General features: G+C 40.2%; 1 protein-coding gene across 3 annotated transcripts in view; it reads right to left on the bottom strand.

Annotated features, from left to right (window-relative positions):
• Window positions 1-16,139, bottom strand: part of USP47 (ubiquitin specific peptidase 47) — an 85,124-nt gene extending 68,985 nt beyond the window's left edge. Inside the window, exon 1 of one of the 3 annotated variants that reach the window (XM_081154654.1) lies at window positions 15,518-16,139. In XM_081154654.1, the coding sequence (XP_081010780.1) occupies window positions 15,518-15,556 (39 nt within the window). In that variant the 5' untranslated portion in view covers window positions 15,557-16,139. The remainder of the gene's footprint in view (window positions 1-15,517) is intronic. The other 2 variants (XM_081154653.1, XM_081154655.1) reach the window with 2 other exon arrangements.
• Between the last annotated feature and the right edge of the window lie 3,200 nt (window positions 16,140-19,339).

The following is a 19,339-nucleotide window of genomic DNA, read 5'->3' as shown; positions in this document are numbered from 1 at the left end:
ATCTAAAGAGAATAACTTGAAAATGCTCTATAAATTATAATATCATTAAAAGGTATTATATAATTATCAGTTACTATTCTTATATTCCTTGACTATACTTATACATATATATTATACTTATATATAATTTATATTATTTAAAATGTCAAAAGATTATCTTTTTGGGGTAATACAAATTTCATCAGATGGAAAAAATCTGCAAATACCTTTTGTTTTCTGATTGCATAGCCTTCTCACAAAGTTTAAAAATCTACTGCCAAGTAGTAGAGAAAAACTTACTACTAAAGAGTTTACGTAGATGAATAATTTAGGGACAAATCTTATACCTTATCTGGTCCAGCTCCCTCATTACACAGATGAAAGAAATAAAAAAAAAAAGAAAGGCCCAAAAAGATTAAGCAACTAAGGCAAAGTCAAACCAGTGAGTTTTCTGATTCCCAAACCACTGTCCTTTCAACCAAACCAGTTAATATGTAAACCCCTTTCTCAAAGAGCCTACCAAAATTATAGCCACACTATCTTTTAAACAATTACCAATTTTCCATATGTAAATCATAAACTCCTTGAGAATAGGTACTTTTCTCTCTCTCTCGTATTTTTACCTAGCAAAATGTCAACCATAAAATACTTTCATAACGTATGTTTTTTAATCAGGCCTAATAAAAAAGCTCAAGTGCATGAAAAGATGCTTTATATCATTAGGCTTTAGAGACATGCAAATTAAAACCACAAAGAGATATCACTACACACTTACTAAAATAGTCAAAAAGCTAAACTAAACTGAAGATAAAAAACCCACAAAAAACTTATATTGCCAAGTACCAAGGATGTACAGCAACTACAATGCTCATACACTGATGACTAGAAATGCAAAATGGCACAGCCACTTCAGAAAAGTTTGGCAGTTTCTTACAAAGTTAAACATTCATTTACTGTATGAAGACATGGCCACCCAAAACACGGTACACAAATATTTGTAGCAGCTTTATTCAGAATCACCAAAAATTGTAAACAACCCAAATGTCCATCAGCTGGTGAATGGGTAAACAAACTGTGGCATTCGCAATAAAAAGGAGGGCTAATGAATGATACATGCAGTAACATAGATGAATCTCCGTTTTATGCCAGATAAAAGAAGTCAGACTCAAAATGCTACATACTACATGAATTCCAGTTACATGATATTCTGGAAAAGGAAAAATATGAGGGCAGAAAACAGATCAGTGGTTGCAGGTTCTGAATGTGAAGGAATGAGTTCACTACAAGGGTCACGAGAAAACTTTTTAAAGTGATGGAGATATTCTGTATCTTGACTGTGGTTGTAGCTATACAATGTATAGTTGCTGTTGTTTTTTTATCCTCACCCAAGGATGTTTTTATTGATTTTGAGAGGGGTGGGGAGGGAGGAGGAAGCATCCATGTGACAGCAAAACATAGATCAGTTGCCTCCCCTATATGCCCCAACCCCAACCGAACCTGCAACCTTCTGGCACCCAGGACCACGCTCCAACCAACTGAGCTGCAATGTGTATTTGTCAAAATTCATAAAACTGTACACCTTAAAAGGGCAAATTTTACTGTCTATAAATTACGCCTCAGTAAACTTGACTTTTTAAAAATCCTCACCCAAGGATATGTTTATTGATTTTAGAAAAAGAGATGAGGAGGGAGGGAGGGAGGGAGACTGGGAGCGAGAGAGAAGAGGGAGGGAGGGGACTGGGGGGGGGAGGGGGAGAGGGAGAGGGAGAGGGAGAGGGAGAGAGAGAGAGAGAGAGAGAGAGAGAGAGAGAGAGAGAGAGAAACATCAATCAGTTGTCTCCCCATAAGTGGACCAAACCTGCAACCTTTTAGTATACCGGATGATGCTCCAACCAACTGAGCCACCTGGCCAGGGCAGTAAACTTGACTTTTATAAGAAGGCCTCATTCTAGCTCTTCCACTACCTGAGACCTTGAGTAAATTATTGAGCTTTTACAGCCTTTATGATTGATTAAGGGACTATAATATAACCTTACTACTACCCTTCCAGTGTTAAATCATATTACTGAATTGTAGAAATAGTTTCCGGGTCATGTCTGTTTTTCTTAGAATTCTTAGAATTCTATTTGTATTATGTTTATGGTTAATAATGTAATGGTAAATATTTCAAGACACATGAATTTAAAATGTCAAAATTAAAGCAATAATATTTTGCAGATGTCTTTTAATTAGAAACTTCACTGTTAGGTATCTAATTGTTTTTAACAATTTGTTTTCATTACCTCAAAGTACTAAAAATTTTAAGTAATATACTATACAACTTGGTGTAAACCTAAAATTAAAGGCAATCAACTTAAAACACCTAAACACATAAAAGGGTAGACATTTTATATCTATAAAATGAAAGAAATGTATATAAATTCATAGTTTATACTTACTAAAGCAATACATCTTTCATGAGTCATACAAAAATTCTACTTTCTAATCCAGCCTGGAACTGGGTTGTAATCAAGAGTTCCTCTTACTTAAACACTAAAGTCAATTTTACTTGGAGCATTGGGAATATCCTGGGAGGATTTTGCTAATCCCTTAATTAAAAACATTTCTTGTCGTGTTTTCAGATGCTGCCTCTGCTGCTGCCACCACCAGAGTCATCCCTTTAGAGCACCAGTGCCACCTCTAGCTTGCTGAGCTTCTGTCAAAAAGAAAGGGGGTAGCCCGGCCGGGCATGGATCAGCAGTTGAGCATCGACCTAGGATCCAGGAGATCATGGCTCAATTCCCGGTCGGGCACATGCCCAGGTTGTGGGCTTGATCCTCACCAAGGGGCGTGCAGGAGGCAGCTGATCAATGACTCTCTCATCACTGATGTTTCTAACTCTCTCCCTCTCCCTTCCTCTCTCTGAAATCAATAAAAATATATTTAAAAAAAAAAAAAAGAAGAAGGGGGGTAACCAGAGAGTTCTCTATACTATGGCTCCTCCAAGATGAATGCCTGCAAAAAGACCAGAGGAAAAATCACTCAGAAAGCAACCAGCTACAAAAGTCACTCTGAAAAGGTGAAGGAACCAACTCGTTACAAGTCTAGTATTGTGGCTATCAATGAAAATCATAAGTACAGTGCATTTCTCACTTGTAAACTTCCCTTCCAGAATCAAGTATGAGAAATTGCTCAGGAATTCCAAACAGACCTGCACTCCCAGAGTGCAGCTCCTGGCACTCTTCTGAAGGCGAATGAGGCCTATCTAGTTAGCCTATTTGAAGACACCTACACGTGTGTTATCCATATCAAATATGTAACAATCATGCCAAATGACATCCTGCCAGCACAACTCATATGTGGAGAATGTGTTTAAGGTGCACTATGATAGGAAAAACTTATTCTTAAAAAACAAAAAAGTACCTAATTATATGACTACAAATGAAAAAGAAAACCAGGTGAGAGAATAAAGTACTAGCAAATTCCCCCTTTCCCCATTTTCACTTGTGTGTAGATTTTTAATATTAATTCAGGACATAAAACATTCATGTAAGTAAAATGTTTCAATGAACAAATTTCAGCAATTAAACTTCAAAATTATAAACAAATCTGTTAACTTGTTCTGGGGGAAAAACAAAAAAAAACCATTTCCTTGGCCCCCAATGTCTACATAATAAAAATCCAAATTCCTTATAGGTATACAAATCCTTCAGAATTTTAAGATACAATGTGCCTGAACTATCTTTCCTCACTCCACGCTAGGCATCCTATGCATCCACGCTAAACTTTTGCTACTTCTTAAAATGCATTACTAATTTTATGTTTTAAATGTTATTTCTTCTAACTAAAACCTCTGGTCTCATTTTTTTACCCTCACCCATGGATATGTTTGTTGATTTGGGGGGGGGGGGAGAAAGAGAGAAACATCAATGTTAGAGAGAAACATCAATCGGTTGCCTCCCGTACATGCCCCAGCTGGGGATGGAACCCACAACCTAGATATGTGCCCTGACAGGGAATCAAACCCGCAACATCTTGGTGTACAGGTCAACACTCCAACCAAGTGAACCATCTGGACAGGGCTGACCTCCTTCTTTATGCAGCAATCTAGTTATCTTTTGGGAACTAGTTCAAATGTTACATCCTCACAGAATCCCCCAGATAGAGCCAACTGTATAGGATTTGAACTATACACATGAGGATATTTAGCTGAAAGGTCATAATCAGAACTGTAATTTCAAGTAGCATATTTAATAACTAAAAAATTGTTATCGGAAAGTTGGGGTATCATCTTCCCCACCGAGTGCTGGGGGTGGAGTCCTTTCAACATTTCGAGAAAAAGAATTTTCTGAGACTTACAAAGGATGATGAGTGATTTTTATTTGCGTGGAATTACATCTCTGTGTTTCTAAAGTACCATTTTCCTTAGTCCAGTCCTGGAAGAAGTACAGCTGGGGATTCAGTAGAGCTAAGGGCAAACCCATGGACACAAACAATAGTACAGGGAAGGCCTGGGGGTGGGGCGGATGCAGAGTGGAGGGGATCAATGGGGGGGAAGGGAGACATCTGTAGTACTTTCAACAATAAAGATAAATTTAAGTAAGTAAGTAAATAAATAAATAAATAAATAAATGCAAAGCCAGTGTCCAGAGTTTCCATTCCATATTGCTGCCAGGTCCAGTTCAGTATGCAGTCTATTAGTCCATTGTATGTGGGGGTCCACATGGCCATGGGCCATGAGAGAGCCCCGCAAGCCAGGAGTCAAGTGAGAGAACTTCTTTGTTCAGGGAATTAAATATCCCAAATCTTCCTGTGATTGCAGTGGCCACACCCATTCTGGCCAACTATCTCTGTTCTCAGGTGTGACTGACAGCAAGAAACTTCCCTATGTCACCCCAACTTTACTGGGCATGTGTCTACCCCTCTCCCCCCGCAGTGATCTTCAGGGAATGGACTGGTGGCTCCCTGAGGAGTGTAAAGCTGTAGCTTCCTGGCAAAGCTGCCCAAATGACATCCTATGATACTTGGCCTTCCCTGTGCTCTTTTCCTGTTATTCATAACTAGATTATGAGGTATCACTATGACCTCATTTTCATTTCATCAATAAATATTTATTGGACAACATTGTGCTGGTCCCTAGGTACATTACAGAATAAAGGTGTGAAGGAAGAAAATTTCCTCTACCCTCAGGTTCTTTTGGCTGGTCTACTAATCAAATAGACATGAGACAGATAAGAGGAAACAACCAAATTTAATACATACATATGTATGGGAACCCCACATATACAAGAGAGTCAGAGACCACATGCATAAGAGGTTCAAAGACAGAAAGGGAAAATAGGTATATATGACATTCTGAGCTAGGGATGAGGTAAGGCACCTTGATATTTCAGAAGGTAGTTGCAGGGAGAGCACAGGTTTAGTAATTAGTAGCTTGCCCTGCTCTACAGATAGATCATAAGAGGTTATTTCTGATAATCCCTTATTATGGGCAAGGGCCCTAATTCAAATTCTTCTAGGTAGTTAAGGGAGGGGCAGAGTGTCTCTTGAGCCCACAGCTAAAGTTGCCATTAGCTCAAAACAATTCTTATAACACAGAGGCACATCTTGGGGTGACTCGTTCTGAACCTCTTACAAAGATAATAACAGTAATGAAGAGTCATAGCAATGATGAGCTAACATTTATGGAGTGCTTATTATGTAGAAGACACTTTACATGTATTAACTCATTTAATATTCTCAACAACCCTAGGAGGTAGTTACTAGTATCTCATCTAACTAAGGTACAGAGAAGTAAAGTAACTTGCACAAGGTCACAAAACTGGTATTTGAACTCAGGCACACTGGCTGTCCTGGCTTTGAAGAGCTTCTTATCTAATAAAGGCATTAAGATAAGTAACAAGTAACTTATAATAAAGGGATATAATTTTTTAAATGCAAAAACTATAGTGGTATAGGATTTCTGGGCTAGGAAAATGGAATCAGGTTGAAAGAGAAGAATCAGGATAGGTTTCTTGTAAAAGCAAGAGAGGCTGGATTTTGCTGGTTAGACAGGATTTTAAGAGTATGTTTTTAAAAACCATCAAAATTCAAGACATTTTCATAAAAACAGTAATCTCTCAAAAATGGGTTGTAGCAACAGTTTTATGTCATTAAAAATGTTCATATCCATGGCTACTTTAAATATGTATGGTTCAGTTTAGCTCCATTAAACAAAATAGGGCAATTATTATTGCTCCCACACCTACAAACAAAGTAAATGGAAGTATGCAGTAGGGCAGAGAGGTGATATCTGTTTACTCATACTACACCAATAAAAAAAACAGGGTCAAAAATATATGTGCTCCTTAAGAATCTTGATGTAAAAGATCACATCATTTTGCCAATCATTTGCCATCACTGCCAAACACAATCATTTTGCAAAGACTCTTTAACAATGGATAATGTTTGTACAAAATTAAATTTTAAGCCAGCAATACCGGGGCAAAACACTTTAAAATCTGTAAATAAATCTCACAGAAGAACAAGTCTCTGCATACCATGGCACCTAAACATGTTGCCTGAACTGAAGAAGGTCCTTAATACCAATGAATCAGTTTTTAAAGTAGTTGTCTCCCAGAACCTTAACTTACAATAGGTATTTAGATCTATATTTAATGCTATGTTTTCACAACCCCCTATTTTCGATAAAATCCTTTCTTTCCAATTTGGGCTACCATGGTACACTAGTACTCTGGAAATGTACTAACCCTCTCTCCTCCATTTTGGCAAAAAATTACAGTATCTGGGCATTAAAATACAAAAAATTCAATGACTAATCCAAAAAATGGAAAATAAAAAAGAGGCAAGAATCCTAAGATAGTACTTAAGAACTTGAATTGTAGTTTTCATGTAAAATCAAAGTTCACCTGTTTAAAAATCTCTAAAAATCAGATGACAAAAACAAATTCCTATTATTCACACAGGGCAAGGGAATAGCAGTGACAAATGAAGGCACATCTGGGAACAGTAATTCATGTAGTCAAATGTGGCTAAAATAAAACTGGCTTGGGGCAGGACACAAAAACATTAAGTTGGTTAAAGAGGATAGATTGAATACAAGCATTTAGCTCTGAAGCTTCTCCAAGTATCTCTGAAACAAGAGTAAAGAAATTTTTTAAAGATCATAAACCCACAAGAAACCAGAAACACAATTTAAGAAGCTGGAAAGCAGAACAAGTGGTAATGACTATTACACCCGAGAAAACTGAATCCTACATTAGCCTAGAGGAAAACCAAAAACACCCGGTTTATTTCATATTTACATTTACACCAAAATAATAAACACCAGACAAACTCTTAAACTCTTTGGAAACATGATTGATTTGAGAGTTGGAGCAGGGAAAATAAAAGATGAACTGAACCACTATTTGGTGCCACTAGTAAGGAGTGCTCAAAAAGAAAGAATGACCACATGGCAATCAGAAAGAGATCCCCTTGGCCAAGATTGGAACAGTATGAGCAAAAAAATAAATAACAATAGTTCTGAGTTACAATCCAAAGAATAAAATAAGTATCTGTTAAGTCTATACTGATTTAAAATAATAAATAGGGGAGAAAGGACAACTCTTCCTCACAGAATTCCAATTAATCATTGTAGAAATAATGAGGGAAGTAAAAAATCACTACTAGAATACAACAGTAATTAGATCCACAGAAGGATCCTAAAATTAGTGGGCATAAATTTAAGCAGAAACAGGATATCTGCACGGCCTCAAGTATTTAGTAATTACTAAAGAGAAAAAGAGTAACTTTACAATGGAGAAATCTAGCAGACACCACCTTAACCAAGTGATCAAGGTTAACAACCCCAGTAGTACAGATCAGCAACATGTCTCCCACTACCTCCATAAGACGTACTGAGGACACATCACATCTGTGATATCCCTCTCTTTAATTCATAACCTCAATCTAATCATGAATAAACACCAGACAAACCCAAATTGAGGGTCATTCTACAAAATAACTGACCAGTATTGTTCAAAAGTGTTAAGGTCATGAAAGAAAAAAAATTAGAAATGGTCACAGACTAAAGGAAACTAAGTTGATTTGACAACTAAATTCAAAGTAGGATCCTGAATTTGGATCTTGGAAAATCAACAAAAATAAATTAGTAGAAGAACTAGTAAAATCTGAATAAATTCTGTAGTATAGTTAATAGTATCATACTGAGGTAAATTTCTTACTTTTCATAAGCTGTTGTAACAGAAGAACCAGCTTGGTGAAGGATATATGGGACTTCTGTATTCTTTTTGCAACTCTTTTATTAAAAAAATTAAAAAGAATAAAAATAACCTAAAAGGTTCAGGAATGGGCAGTTTCAGATACTCCAAGGATCTCCAAACATCTAAGAAAAGCACCTAATAGGAAGACAAAGCCCAAAGCAAACAAACAGAAAGGAAATTTGGAGAAAAGAAAGACTATGCAGAAAAGAAAACTATCAATAATTTCCTAAGAAAGTAAGAGAAAGAAGTTGCACCATAAAACAAAAATAGAATAGAATTAAACACTTTTTCCAGAAAAAAATAGCACTTGAAAATTATAAACATGATAGCAGAAATAAAACCTTAGTAGAACTGGAAGATAACATTGAAAACAATCTCCCAGAAAATGGGGAAAAAAGAAAAAGAAATGGAAAATAGATGAAAACAGACAAAATTAGAGAAACCACTCAGTAGGCTTAACACCTAAACAAATAGGGATTCAAGAAAGAGAACAGAAAAAAAGGGGAAAAAATTATTTAAGGAAATTTCTCAGAACTGATAAGATACATACCAGAAATGGATAAAAAACAGACCTATTCCAAGGCACACACTACAGGAATTTCATAACTACGGAAAAAGATTATCCAAGCTTCCCGAGAGAAAAAAAAAAGTTTCAAAAGAATTTTTGGGCATCTGATATCCCAACAGCAACACTGAAAAAAAGAAGACAATGAGCCAATGTTTTCAAAATTCTGAGAGAAAATTATTTCTGATAGAGAATTCTCTGCGCAGCCAAACTATCTTATAAAGCAAGGGGATAGAAACATTCTCAGACATGTGAGGTCTTGGAAAAATTATATCCCATCCAGAAAGCTATTGAAAGTGGTCCTTCAAAAAATGAGAAGGCAAGCAAGGAAAGATGAAGACATCACCAACCCGTGAGAGGCCTGAAAGGGTAAGATGACAGACAGTAAAGGCAAATCTAAGACAACAGCTGGAATTCAAGGAAATTCAAACAAAAAACTGGTAGGTTTGGAGATAGTAAGAGGAGATTTTATATACTTGAGTTAGGATTAAATCAGGGGTTCTCAACAGCAGCACTAATGACATCTTGGGCACATAATTCTTAGTTGTAGAGGGCTGTCCTGTGCAGTGTAGCATGATACCTGGCAGCATGGCTGGCTTCTACTCACCCGGTACCAGTAGCACACGCCCTACCCTCCCTCCACCTACCTAACTTTGCCAAGTGTCCTCTAAGTTGCCCCTAGTTGAGAACTACTTGGCTAAATTAATAAATACCTAGAAAACTAAACAGAAGCAAATTTATAAAAATATTAACTCAGGGAAAACAAAATGTTATATAAGGAAAATAATCACAGTAAGCTACACGGCTCAACTATCCATAGTTTATAGTCACACTGATATAAACTTTGAACACTGATGTATCCAAACAATTTGCAATATGACAATATTGGGAGGATTGGGCAGGACTGAGAAGTGTGTCTCTGTGTGGGTGGGGATAGTGGCAAACCATTTCTTCCTCTGTGGGAAGTCGGTAGATAATCCCTTAAAATGAAAAACCAAGAAAGAAAACTATAAGCATGCTATTTTGAGATACGGAGATAAATATCAAAAGAATGAACTGAAAGTAGTTGCCACTGGAGAGCCTAAAACAGAGGAGAGAAAGGATGTGCAGAAGACTATAGTTTTTGTTAAGTAGTCCTGTAGAGCTATTCAACTTTCAAATGTGTGCATGTATAACTCTGATAAAAACTAAATTTTAAAAAATCAGTCAAGACTATATTATAAAGGGCTTTCCAACTGGTTAAGGCCACGTGAACTTAAAATTAACCAGCTATACAACTTTAAGCAAGATACTTAACCTCTCTAAGCCTTACTGTCTTCATCCACAAAATAAGCAATGAAAAAATTGCTGTCTTAAAGGGCTGTCATAGAAGTTAAGGGAGATACTACATGTAAACTGTTTGGCATAGTGTCTTGCACATAGCAGTGTGTGTAACAGCACCGATTATTCAATTTGCAGTGGAGGATAATAATTGTAAGCTTTAAAGCAGATAAGTCCCAATGTCGTATGTTTTGGAAAGCAATGCTGGCAGTTGTGAGGATGCTCGGAAAGAGGGGGGCTTAGCAGCAGCATGAGGAGAGCCACATCTGAGTGAGGAGAGAGAGGCAGAGCCACGGACAGAAGGGTAAGGGGACAAGAGAGACTTTCCAAGGGATGAACCAAGTACAGGATATACAAGAAAAAGGGAAAAGGGCAAGTCCAAAAACGCTGCTACTTTAAGCGAATAAACAGGCGGCAGCGACACTCACTGAGCAAGAGGACACAGAGAAAGGACCATGCTGGCAGAGGGCGTGAGAACGGGGAGGGAAGGCAGGCGAGGCTGGCACTGCCCACATTTACAATGCAATCCTCTGTAAGTTACTACCTCAAAACTACAACGGCATCATCTAAATTTCTTTTTTTTTTTTTAGTAATGAACATGGCTCACTGTTGAAATACATAAAGAAGAAAATCTAAATATAGCCCAATAATCCAGATATCCAGAAACAGCAACTGTTAACATTTTAGAGTATTCCTTCTAAATGCATATAACCTGAAATGGTTTATTTTTTCCATGACAAAATTGGAATCACATACAACTCTGCATTTGGTTTTGTTCACTTTATTAAATGAGAATTTCCAATAATATGTGAATTACTAATGATTTTTATTAAAATTTAAGGAAAAAAGGCGAATTTTAAAAGAACCACTGAAAACAATGACCATTGCAGTACATTTTCTCAAGTAATTTCATTAGGAGAAATAATATGAAAACAATACTTATATGACACTCTCCATAATAGATACTGACAGATTTTTATAAAAAACTAACAAACAAAAACAGACAACAGAGATGAAAAACAACTTGTTCTAATGTTTTTTGGGGCTCTCAATATCAATGGCCCATATATAGTTGTGAGGTCCTTGTGAAGCTCAAATGAATATACACAAAACACATACAATAGTATCTGACATATAATAAATGCTTAATAAATATTGGTTATTACTACCATCATCATTAGTTCCAGACGGAAGTGGTGTTTATTGCATGGAAAAGAGAGGCAGGAAAAAACTTACTAAGATATGGAACTGCATTCTTTTCCTTTCATTTTTCCATCTTCTCTACATTTATATACTCCTCGGACACCACTTTAAGTGTTGCAGTGAAAGTAATACTTTAAAAGCATTAGTAACTATGCACCCTATCCTTAATTATACTATAAGATACTTGAGGGAAGAATGAATGTTTTCTATTTCTTCTAAATTTTCCCTATATGGCAGAGTACAATAATATACACAGTGAATACTCAATAAATATTAATGTCACAAATCCTTATAAGGAAACAGAATAATAAATAATAAAAACAACAAAGCAATAAATAAAAACTGTGAAGATATTAAAAGCAGGAAAAAGTGAGGTGAAAAGTTTTATTGTTAACCACAATGAACAGACCATACTCTTTGCTCTTCTCTGGGCTCAACAATTTAGGAGGAACACTAAAGGCACTGAAACATGTCTAAAAAAGAGCAACTGAGAACCAGAAACAGTTCAAGAATTGAGATGCTCAGACTGTATGTAGAACACACAGGGTTTGCCTCCTGCTCTCATCCTCCACCTTCTTTAACGAGAAAAAGACAACCTGTGGAAAATGATTCAAGGTTTCTCTATTGTTCAGAGGCAACTATCAAAAGATGGCCACAATAGAGATCTAGACTTCTCTCAACTCAAAAACTTAATAGATCTCTTCTAAGCCAAAGATATTATGAGAGATTAATCATGAAGATGTTCAAGCAAAGGCTGGAAAACAGCTTGCCAAGGATTCTGTGGAAAACATCCAAGCAGGGGGTAATCAATTAGAATTCTAAGTTTCCATACAACCCTGTAACCACATCAATGAATATTACTGAATATCTGCTCCCAGAAGGACACTGTCCTAGACCTATAATATATACAAAACAACAGAAAGAAACATACAAAGATCTCTGCTGCCAAGAAATTAATAACATAACATATAAAATGTATATTACAGTTTGAGACCATTAACAGATGTCACAAAGCACTATTTGTTAATTGCCAAGTGAATTCAGTATATATATAAAGGTCTTCTAAGAAGAAATCCCTAAGCTTAAAATGCTCAGAAAGGGCTTTTTAGAATAAATAGAATATGAGGTACTTGTGAGGAAAAATGTGTATGAAGCTTCTGAACAGGTAGAGAGAAGTAGGAAAGAGAGAATAGCAGAAAGAGAAGTGAAAAGCAAGTTAGAAACCTGTTTGGCTGCATTAAAAACTTGTTTCATGGGAGAAGAGCTAAGCTGAAAGGGCAGGTTGTGGCCAGAATCAAACTGTACTAGGCCTTGAATATCAAGCTAAGTAGTTTCAAATGTATCCTGCATACAGCAATTGCAACAACTACTCAACTCTGCTGTAGCCATAGACAATGGTAAATAAATGGGGGTAAGGGAGGTACATGGCTGCATCCAAAAAAACTTAATTACTAATACTAAAATTTGAATTACATATATTTCTATGTGTCACAGTATTATTTTGATTTTTTTCAACAATCTGAAAATGTAAGAATAATTCTTAACTCATGTGCCATACAAAAACAGACTGTGAGCTGGATTTGGCTCACAGGCTATAGTTTGTCAAGCCCTGTCCTATACTAACTAAGCTGTCTTCTTCAGTAGCCCTCTAACAACATACATGTGTCCTTGAGCTTCAGTGACCAGAATAATATATTACTCATTCGACATGCATGAATGGACACACCTATCCAAAATCTAAATCTAGTAGGGCCCGGCCGGGTATAGCTCAGCGGTTGAGCGTAGACCTAGGATCCAGGTGATCGGGATTCGATTCCCAGTCAGGGCACATGCAAAGGTTGGGGGCTTGATCCCCAGTTGGGGAGGCAGCCAATCAATGACTCTCTCATCGATGTTTCTCTCTCTCTCTCTCCCTCTCCTTTCCTCTCTCTGAAATCAATAAAGATATATTTAAAAATAAATAAATAAATAAGTCTATCTAGTAGGGGTTAGAGGTTCCCTATACAAAGGTCCTCAAAGCAAACAAAAACAAAAAATCTCCAAATTGTTGATATTAAACCATTAGCCGGATGAAATAAATTTTTAAATTTTGTAATTTATTTTCACAAAGTAACTATACATAGAGAATTACAAACTGTTCTTACAGAGAGCCTTGTTGTTACTTGGAGGGACCTGTAAAATAGAGTATAATCAAGAGGATTGTCGGTTCTAGTCCTAGCTCTGTCATTAATTCATTATGTGACCCTGAACAAGTCATTCTCAATCCTCTGGCCCTAATTTTCTCATCTGTAAAGTGAAGGGGTATAAGTTACTAGATGATCACTGTGCTCTCTCTCAGCTTTAGCACTATATGATTCTACTCCTGCTTAAAAAGATCAAGAGGGGATGACAAACACCAGACAAAAGTGATAACTGAGGACACAGAATAGAAGAGAAAGGCATTGACTAAATGAGTGGGCAGATAGGACAAACAGGTAGGAAAAAAGACCAGAAAAGTACAGTATTACTAATATCAAGAAATGGTGCAGGGCTGGCATGGCTCAGTGGTTGATCCAACAATGAACCAGGAGATCACGGTTCGATTCCCGGTCCCAGCACGTGCCCGGGTTGTGGGCTGGATCCCCAGCAGGGGGCGTGCAGGAGGCAGCTGGATCAATGACTCTCATCATTGATGTTTCTCTCTCTCCCCCTCTCCATTCCTCTTCCCAAAATCAATAAAAATAAATAAATAAATAAAATCAAGGAATGGTTTTTTGTTTTTAAGGATCAAAGGCAAAAGAAAATTAAAGGAAGGGAAACAAGCAAGAATTACTCAAGGAACATGGCCATCAGAAAAGAAAGAACTAGTTAGCTCGCTAAATAAAGGCAAGGGCTTCAAGTGACATTCTTAAGATCTGAGAGTACTGTTGGAGCTCCCAGAAATCATGAGATGAGCCAGGGGAAAAGAAAAGACTGAAGGCGAGGGTAGGGAACAGAAAATAAAGGCATACGGTCCAGGGAAAGTAGAAAGAAAAATAAGTTGGGGTGAACTTGAAGCCTCAGGTAAGGGAGTTAGTCTGACAGGCATTTTTATCTTTAAAATCCAAAAGGGTAAAAAAAAAAAAAAAGCACTACAGTATCAGTTTTTATGTTTTATATACATCATATAATTAGGGAAATAAACCTAATGTTGGCTTTTCTTAAAGCAGAGTTCCAATTATCTTATATTTTCTAATGGTGAAAACATTAAGAAAAAAGTATTTATATCACAGATACATAATTTCAGTATCACCAGAGCTAGCTTTAAGTAGCAACAAACTGCTACAAAGCAACTAAAAGAGGCAAAAAAAAAAAAGTTTAATGAACGTCACCCATAAATATCAAGATCCTGCTAACATAGCTAATTTCAACAGACACCTGCCTCTACTTAAGGTATACGAGAAATAAAAATCTAAAGCATTAGGATGAAGATTGGCCAGTTAAAAATACACATTTGTATATGCTGAAAATATTTATAAAGCCAACCGAGATACTATCACCATATTTAAATTCTTGGCCAGTGCTGGCTTCTACAATCTTCTACTCAAGAGAGGCCAAGGAGTCGAGGCTTCTCCTATCACTTGCCTTTAAGAATTTAAGAAGTCGCCCACACTGGCACACACACCCCAGCCGACAGAAAGTAGCCGGGCCCCCATATGGCCGTGTTCGGCGCTCTCACCCACCCGTGAAAGTCACGTTTACTACTTTCAACGCTCCTCGCTAGGCCCCGCCAGGGAACAGCAGTTCACCAAGCCTTCAGTTAGCTCTGCCTCCCGCAGACCTCAAGTTGGTGTCGATTTCACAAGCCCTGAAAGTTACACGCCGCCCTGTCAAGCCGCAGCGCGCGTCCCCCCGAGCCGAGCGGCTCCGGAGCTGCCCCCGAGACGGCCCGTCGCGGCCCGACACGCTCCGAAGGGCTCAAAAGGCCGCCTGCCCCACGCGGGACCCCGTTCCTCCCCGCCCGCCCCGCCAACCCCAGGAGGGAGGCCCCTGCCTCCTCGGCCCCGAGATCCCGCCGGGTCTCCAACTGCTCGCCGCACCCCCAGACACCCCCGCCCCGCCGCGCACCTCCCCCTCGCCCCACGCCCGGGCCCGCACTCGAGCTGGGCCCGCAGCCCGCCCTGCCCCGGGCCTGCGCTCCCTCCGGCGGCCGCAGGCCTCGGGCCTAGCCTGCTCCCGGGCCCCTCACCTCCTTCGGGACCAGCTGGTTCTCCTCGCCGGGCACCATCGCTCAGACCCCGGCCGCTCCTCTCCGCCCTGCGGGGGGAGTGGGGCGGTGCGGCGGCTCAGGAGAGACGAGCAGCGGCAGTCATCCTCGCCACCGCCCGCGCGCCTGCAACCGCGGAGGCCTCAGCCTGGGCCTGACTCCAGCGCGCAGAGACCGACCCGCCGCTGCTCCGCCGCCGCCGCCGTCGTCGCCGTCGCCGTCGCCGTCGCCTTAGTTGTCGGCCCCTCCCCCAGCCCGCTGCAATCAATGGAAAAATGGCGGCGCCCGCTCTCGCGAGAATTGGGGCCGTCGGGCTCGGAGCCCGGCTCCTGGCGCCCGACGCGCCGAGGCAGCTGTCGCTCGCGTTTAATGACTTCAGGTCTTACTCAGCCCCGAGGGCTAAAAAAATTGGTGAAGCGGCTACGCGAACGCTTTTCTTTAGCGGGATTCTGGACCGTCCGCCTCGGGCCGCCTCTGCCGCCTGGGAAAGGCCCAGGCCTAGGCCCGCGCTCTCGGGCTCCGCGTACTCCCCGCCCTCCCGGGGACACGCGCCGGAGCCCTTCCCCGACCCACCGCGGGCGCCGCTCTCCCCTCGGCTTCAGCCCCGCTCGCGCGGGGAGCGCCCCGCCGCCGCCGCGGGCCCAGGCGGGAAGCCGCGCGCTCCCCGTCCCCTCCGCCCCTGCCGACGGGCCCCGGACGTCGCGGGCTCAGGCGGGAAGCCCCGCGCTCCCCGTCCCCTCCGCCCCTGCCGACGGGCCCCGGGCGCCGCGGGCCCAGGCGGGAAGCCGCGCGCTCCCCGTCCCCTCCGCCCCTGCCGACGGCCCCCGGACGTCGCGGGCTCAGGCGGGAAGCCCCGCGCTCCCCGTCCCCTCCGCCCCTGCCGACGGGCCCCGGGCGCCGCGGGCCCAGGCGGGAAGCCGCGCGCTCCCCGTCCCCTCCGCCCCTGCCGACGGCCCCCGGGCGCCGCGGGCCCAGGCGGGAAGCCGCGCGCTCCCCGTCCCCTCCGCCCCTGCCGACGGGCCCCGGGCGCCGCGGGCCCAGCTCCGGCCCGGGAGCCGGCGGCCCCGCATCCCCCGCGGCTGCAAAGGCGCTGCGTTCCCCAGCGGGCGCCGGCTGGGCCCAAACGGCTGCCGAGGGCAGGGCCGCAGCCGAACCGCGAGCCCCTTTAGAGACGTCCCCGGCCGCCCTGAGCGCTGACTCGCGGTCGGCGCTGCGCGCTTGTTTTACACCAAAGTCTGCAGTAGTTATTTCTCCAAATCCTACTCATTCCTCAAAGCCTTCCTTTTATTACAATGTTGCTTCAATAAAAAACAGAGCCTCTCTTTGTGAGGACTCAGTGGGCGTCCTTCGTGAAGACTTCGTGGGTGCAGTGACTTCCCCGCGCGCCCAGGTAACCGTCCCGCCGCGCCCCTGACCGCAGCGCCGCCCGGCGCGGGGCGCTCCCCGCTGTTCCTGATTGCGCTCCATTAGCACAAAGAAAAAACACGGCTATGTACTTACGCAGGTTACATACTTGTTGGGTATGATATAAGACATAAGACAAAGAGGAAACAAACTTATTTAAAGTATCTATAAGTTATTTTTATGTTAATGGTATAAACTTCCTTGTTCCTCAGTAAAAGTATTAAGTGAAAGCAATATGATTGACTAGGTTTCAGTGTTTTTAAAAATCTTAATGTCTTGTGAAAGTTATTAAAATGTCTGATTCAGCCTTCGGGCTATTTCTGTACTTCGTTTCAATGGCTGTCATAAGCTGAGAAAGGTAATTCACAAAGATAATGTAGATCCTAGTGGAAGAAGTACATCTTTGGCTGCTCTTACTAATGCGTTTCCATTTTTAACACTTCCATCCACCAACCATGAAAAGTTTTTGTTGAAATTCCACTAGTAACTTTCTATGTTCCCTTGTTCTCAGCCAGAAGGTGCTGCATTTTTATATTCTTAATAAATGGGTTCAAAATTCTCTGGAATCATTGCTTGGAGGATTTCTAAATAGATTGGAAAATTCTGTCTTCAAGTTTTCATGTACATGTATGAGTTTTAGAGGTATGAATCTTGCCTTTAAAATTTGTTCATCACAGATTTTTGCATTAGTTTTGACTTTTTAAAATGTTGCATTTAGATAATTCTCTTGATTACTGAGTTTTGGGGACTCCCTTAAATGGTGCACCTGAAGTGAATGCCTCACTTGCCTCACAGTAGTCCCAAGCCTTGGGTAGCATACATACATTATTTTTGTATCACAGTCATGCAATGGAAATGTCTCCAAATCTTTGATTTCAAAATGTCATCTCCACTACCTAATAAGATGACTTCTTTAGAGCTCATGCTAGAAGTAGACATGTCACCTCTACTCTTGTCATTTTTGCATGTAATTGCATTATGATCTCCAACTTATGTTTTCTTTCCAGAAATCTTTTTTAGCTACTTTCATTTTAGTGGGAGTTAGTTCAATGAAATAATAATTAATTGGCAAACCTACTTAGCCCAGGACACAAACTAGAATAAATCACAATATATTGAAAAGAAAGGAAAGAAAGAAATCCCTGAATTATTCTCCACATTATATAACTTGCACTTGTCACTCATTAATAGTGAGATTCCAGTGTAAATCTATATGGTAAATATTTATAAGACATTTTATTTTTGTTCTTAGAAAAAAATAAGTATGTTTTAAAAGTTCTAATATTTTCTTCCCGTGATCCACCTTTTGTGGTTACACACTCTTCTCTTTAAAGGCCATTGGCATGACCCTACTGGAGCCTGATAAGTTGATAGGTATACAATTAATATTTCTGGAATAAGGATATGAATGCATTAATCAATTAATAAATAGATGAACAAATGGAGATGTATGGCTACTCTTTCTAGTAAATGAAGTTACTGATATTACATATATATGTGTTTATTTTATAGATGAATTTTTACTCCAGCCCTGACCTCTCCCATGGGCTTCAGACACATGCATCCATCTACCTTTTTGATGACTCTAAAGACCTCAAATGTAACTTGACCTAGTATATGTATAACTTGCCTAGTGTATACTAAACAATCAATATATACTGGCTATAATTATCCCAGCACTAGACTGAGCTCCACCATGCAGCCCTGACAATGCCTAGCATTGAGTAAATGAGTAAATAGCTAAAATAAAAGTACTTTTATTACCGTGAACACTTTTAAGTACACTTTTTATTTTAGGTAAGTTTTAGATTTGCAGAAAGGTGCTAAGATAAAAGAGAGTCCACATGTATGCCTCCCAAGTTCCCTCATGGTCATTTTGCAAATGAATAAACCTTGTTAATCACCCAGCAACTAAACTTTGATAGTTTCATTGGTGCCAACTCTTCTTCACTTACATAGTATCTCCCTGAAAATGCCCAATATTTTCTTCTTTGAAAATGGCTCTGAAAAGAAATTCAACTATTAACACTGAGACTGAAGAAATTAATAAAGTGATGGATCTTAGCCATGAGATCCATCTTTGGTTAAGTTGGAATAGAATGTAAAATTAGTCAGTGGCTTATATTTGTAATAGAGATGACACCAGCAATAAGGAAACAAGAAAAATCAGTTTGGGAAACTATTTCAGTGAGTGCTTCCACCACCACAGAAAAAAAAAAGTCATCAATTGAGTAGAAAACCTAGTAAACATTAAAAAGAATGCTATTGGTGTAAAAGTAAAAATAAGAACAGGAAACATGATACTCAAGAAAATGTAATTCAGAAGAAACCTAGGAACGTGTACAAATCTTTTTATGAAGCAATAGAGAGTACGTTCATAGAGCTCTCAACCCACTTTGG

Source organism: Miniopterus schreibersii, assembly GCF_964146895.1.
Source record: "Miniopterus schreibersii genome assembly, chromosome: 12".
Classification (NCBI taxonomy): domain Eukaryota; kingdom Metazoa; phylum Chordata; class Mammalia; order Chiroptera; family Miniopteridae; genus Miniopterus; species Miniopterus schreibersii.
This window is presented reverse-complemented; position numbering and strand designations above follow the sequence as displayed.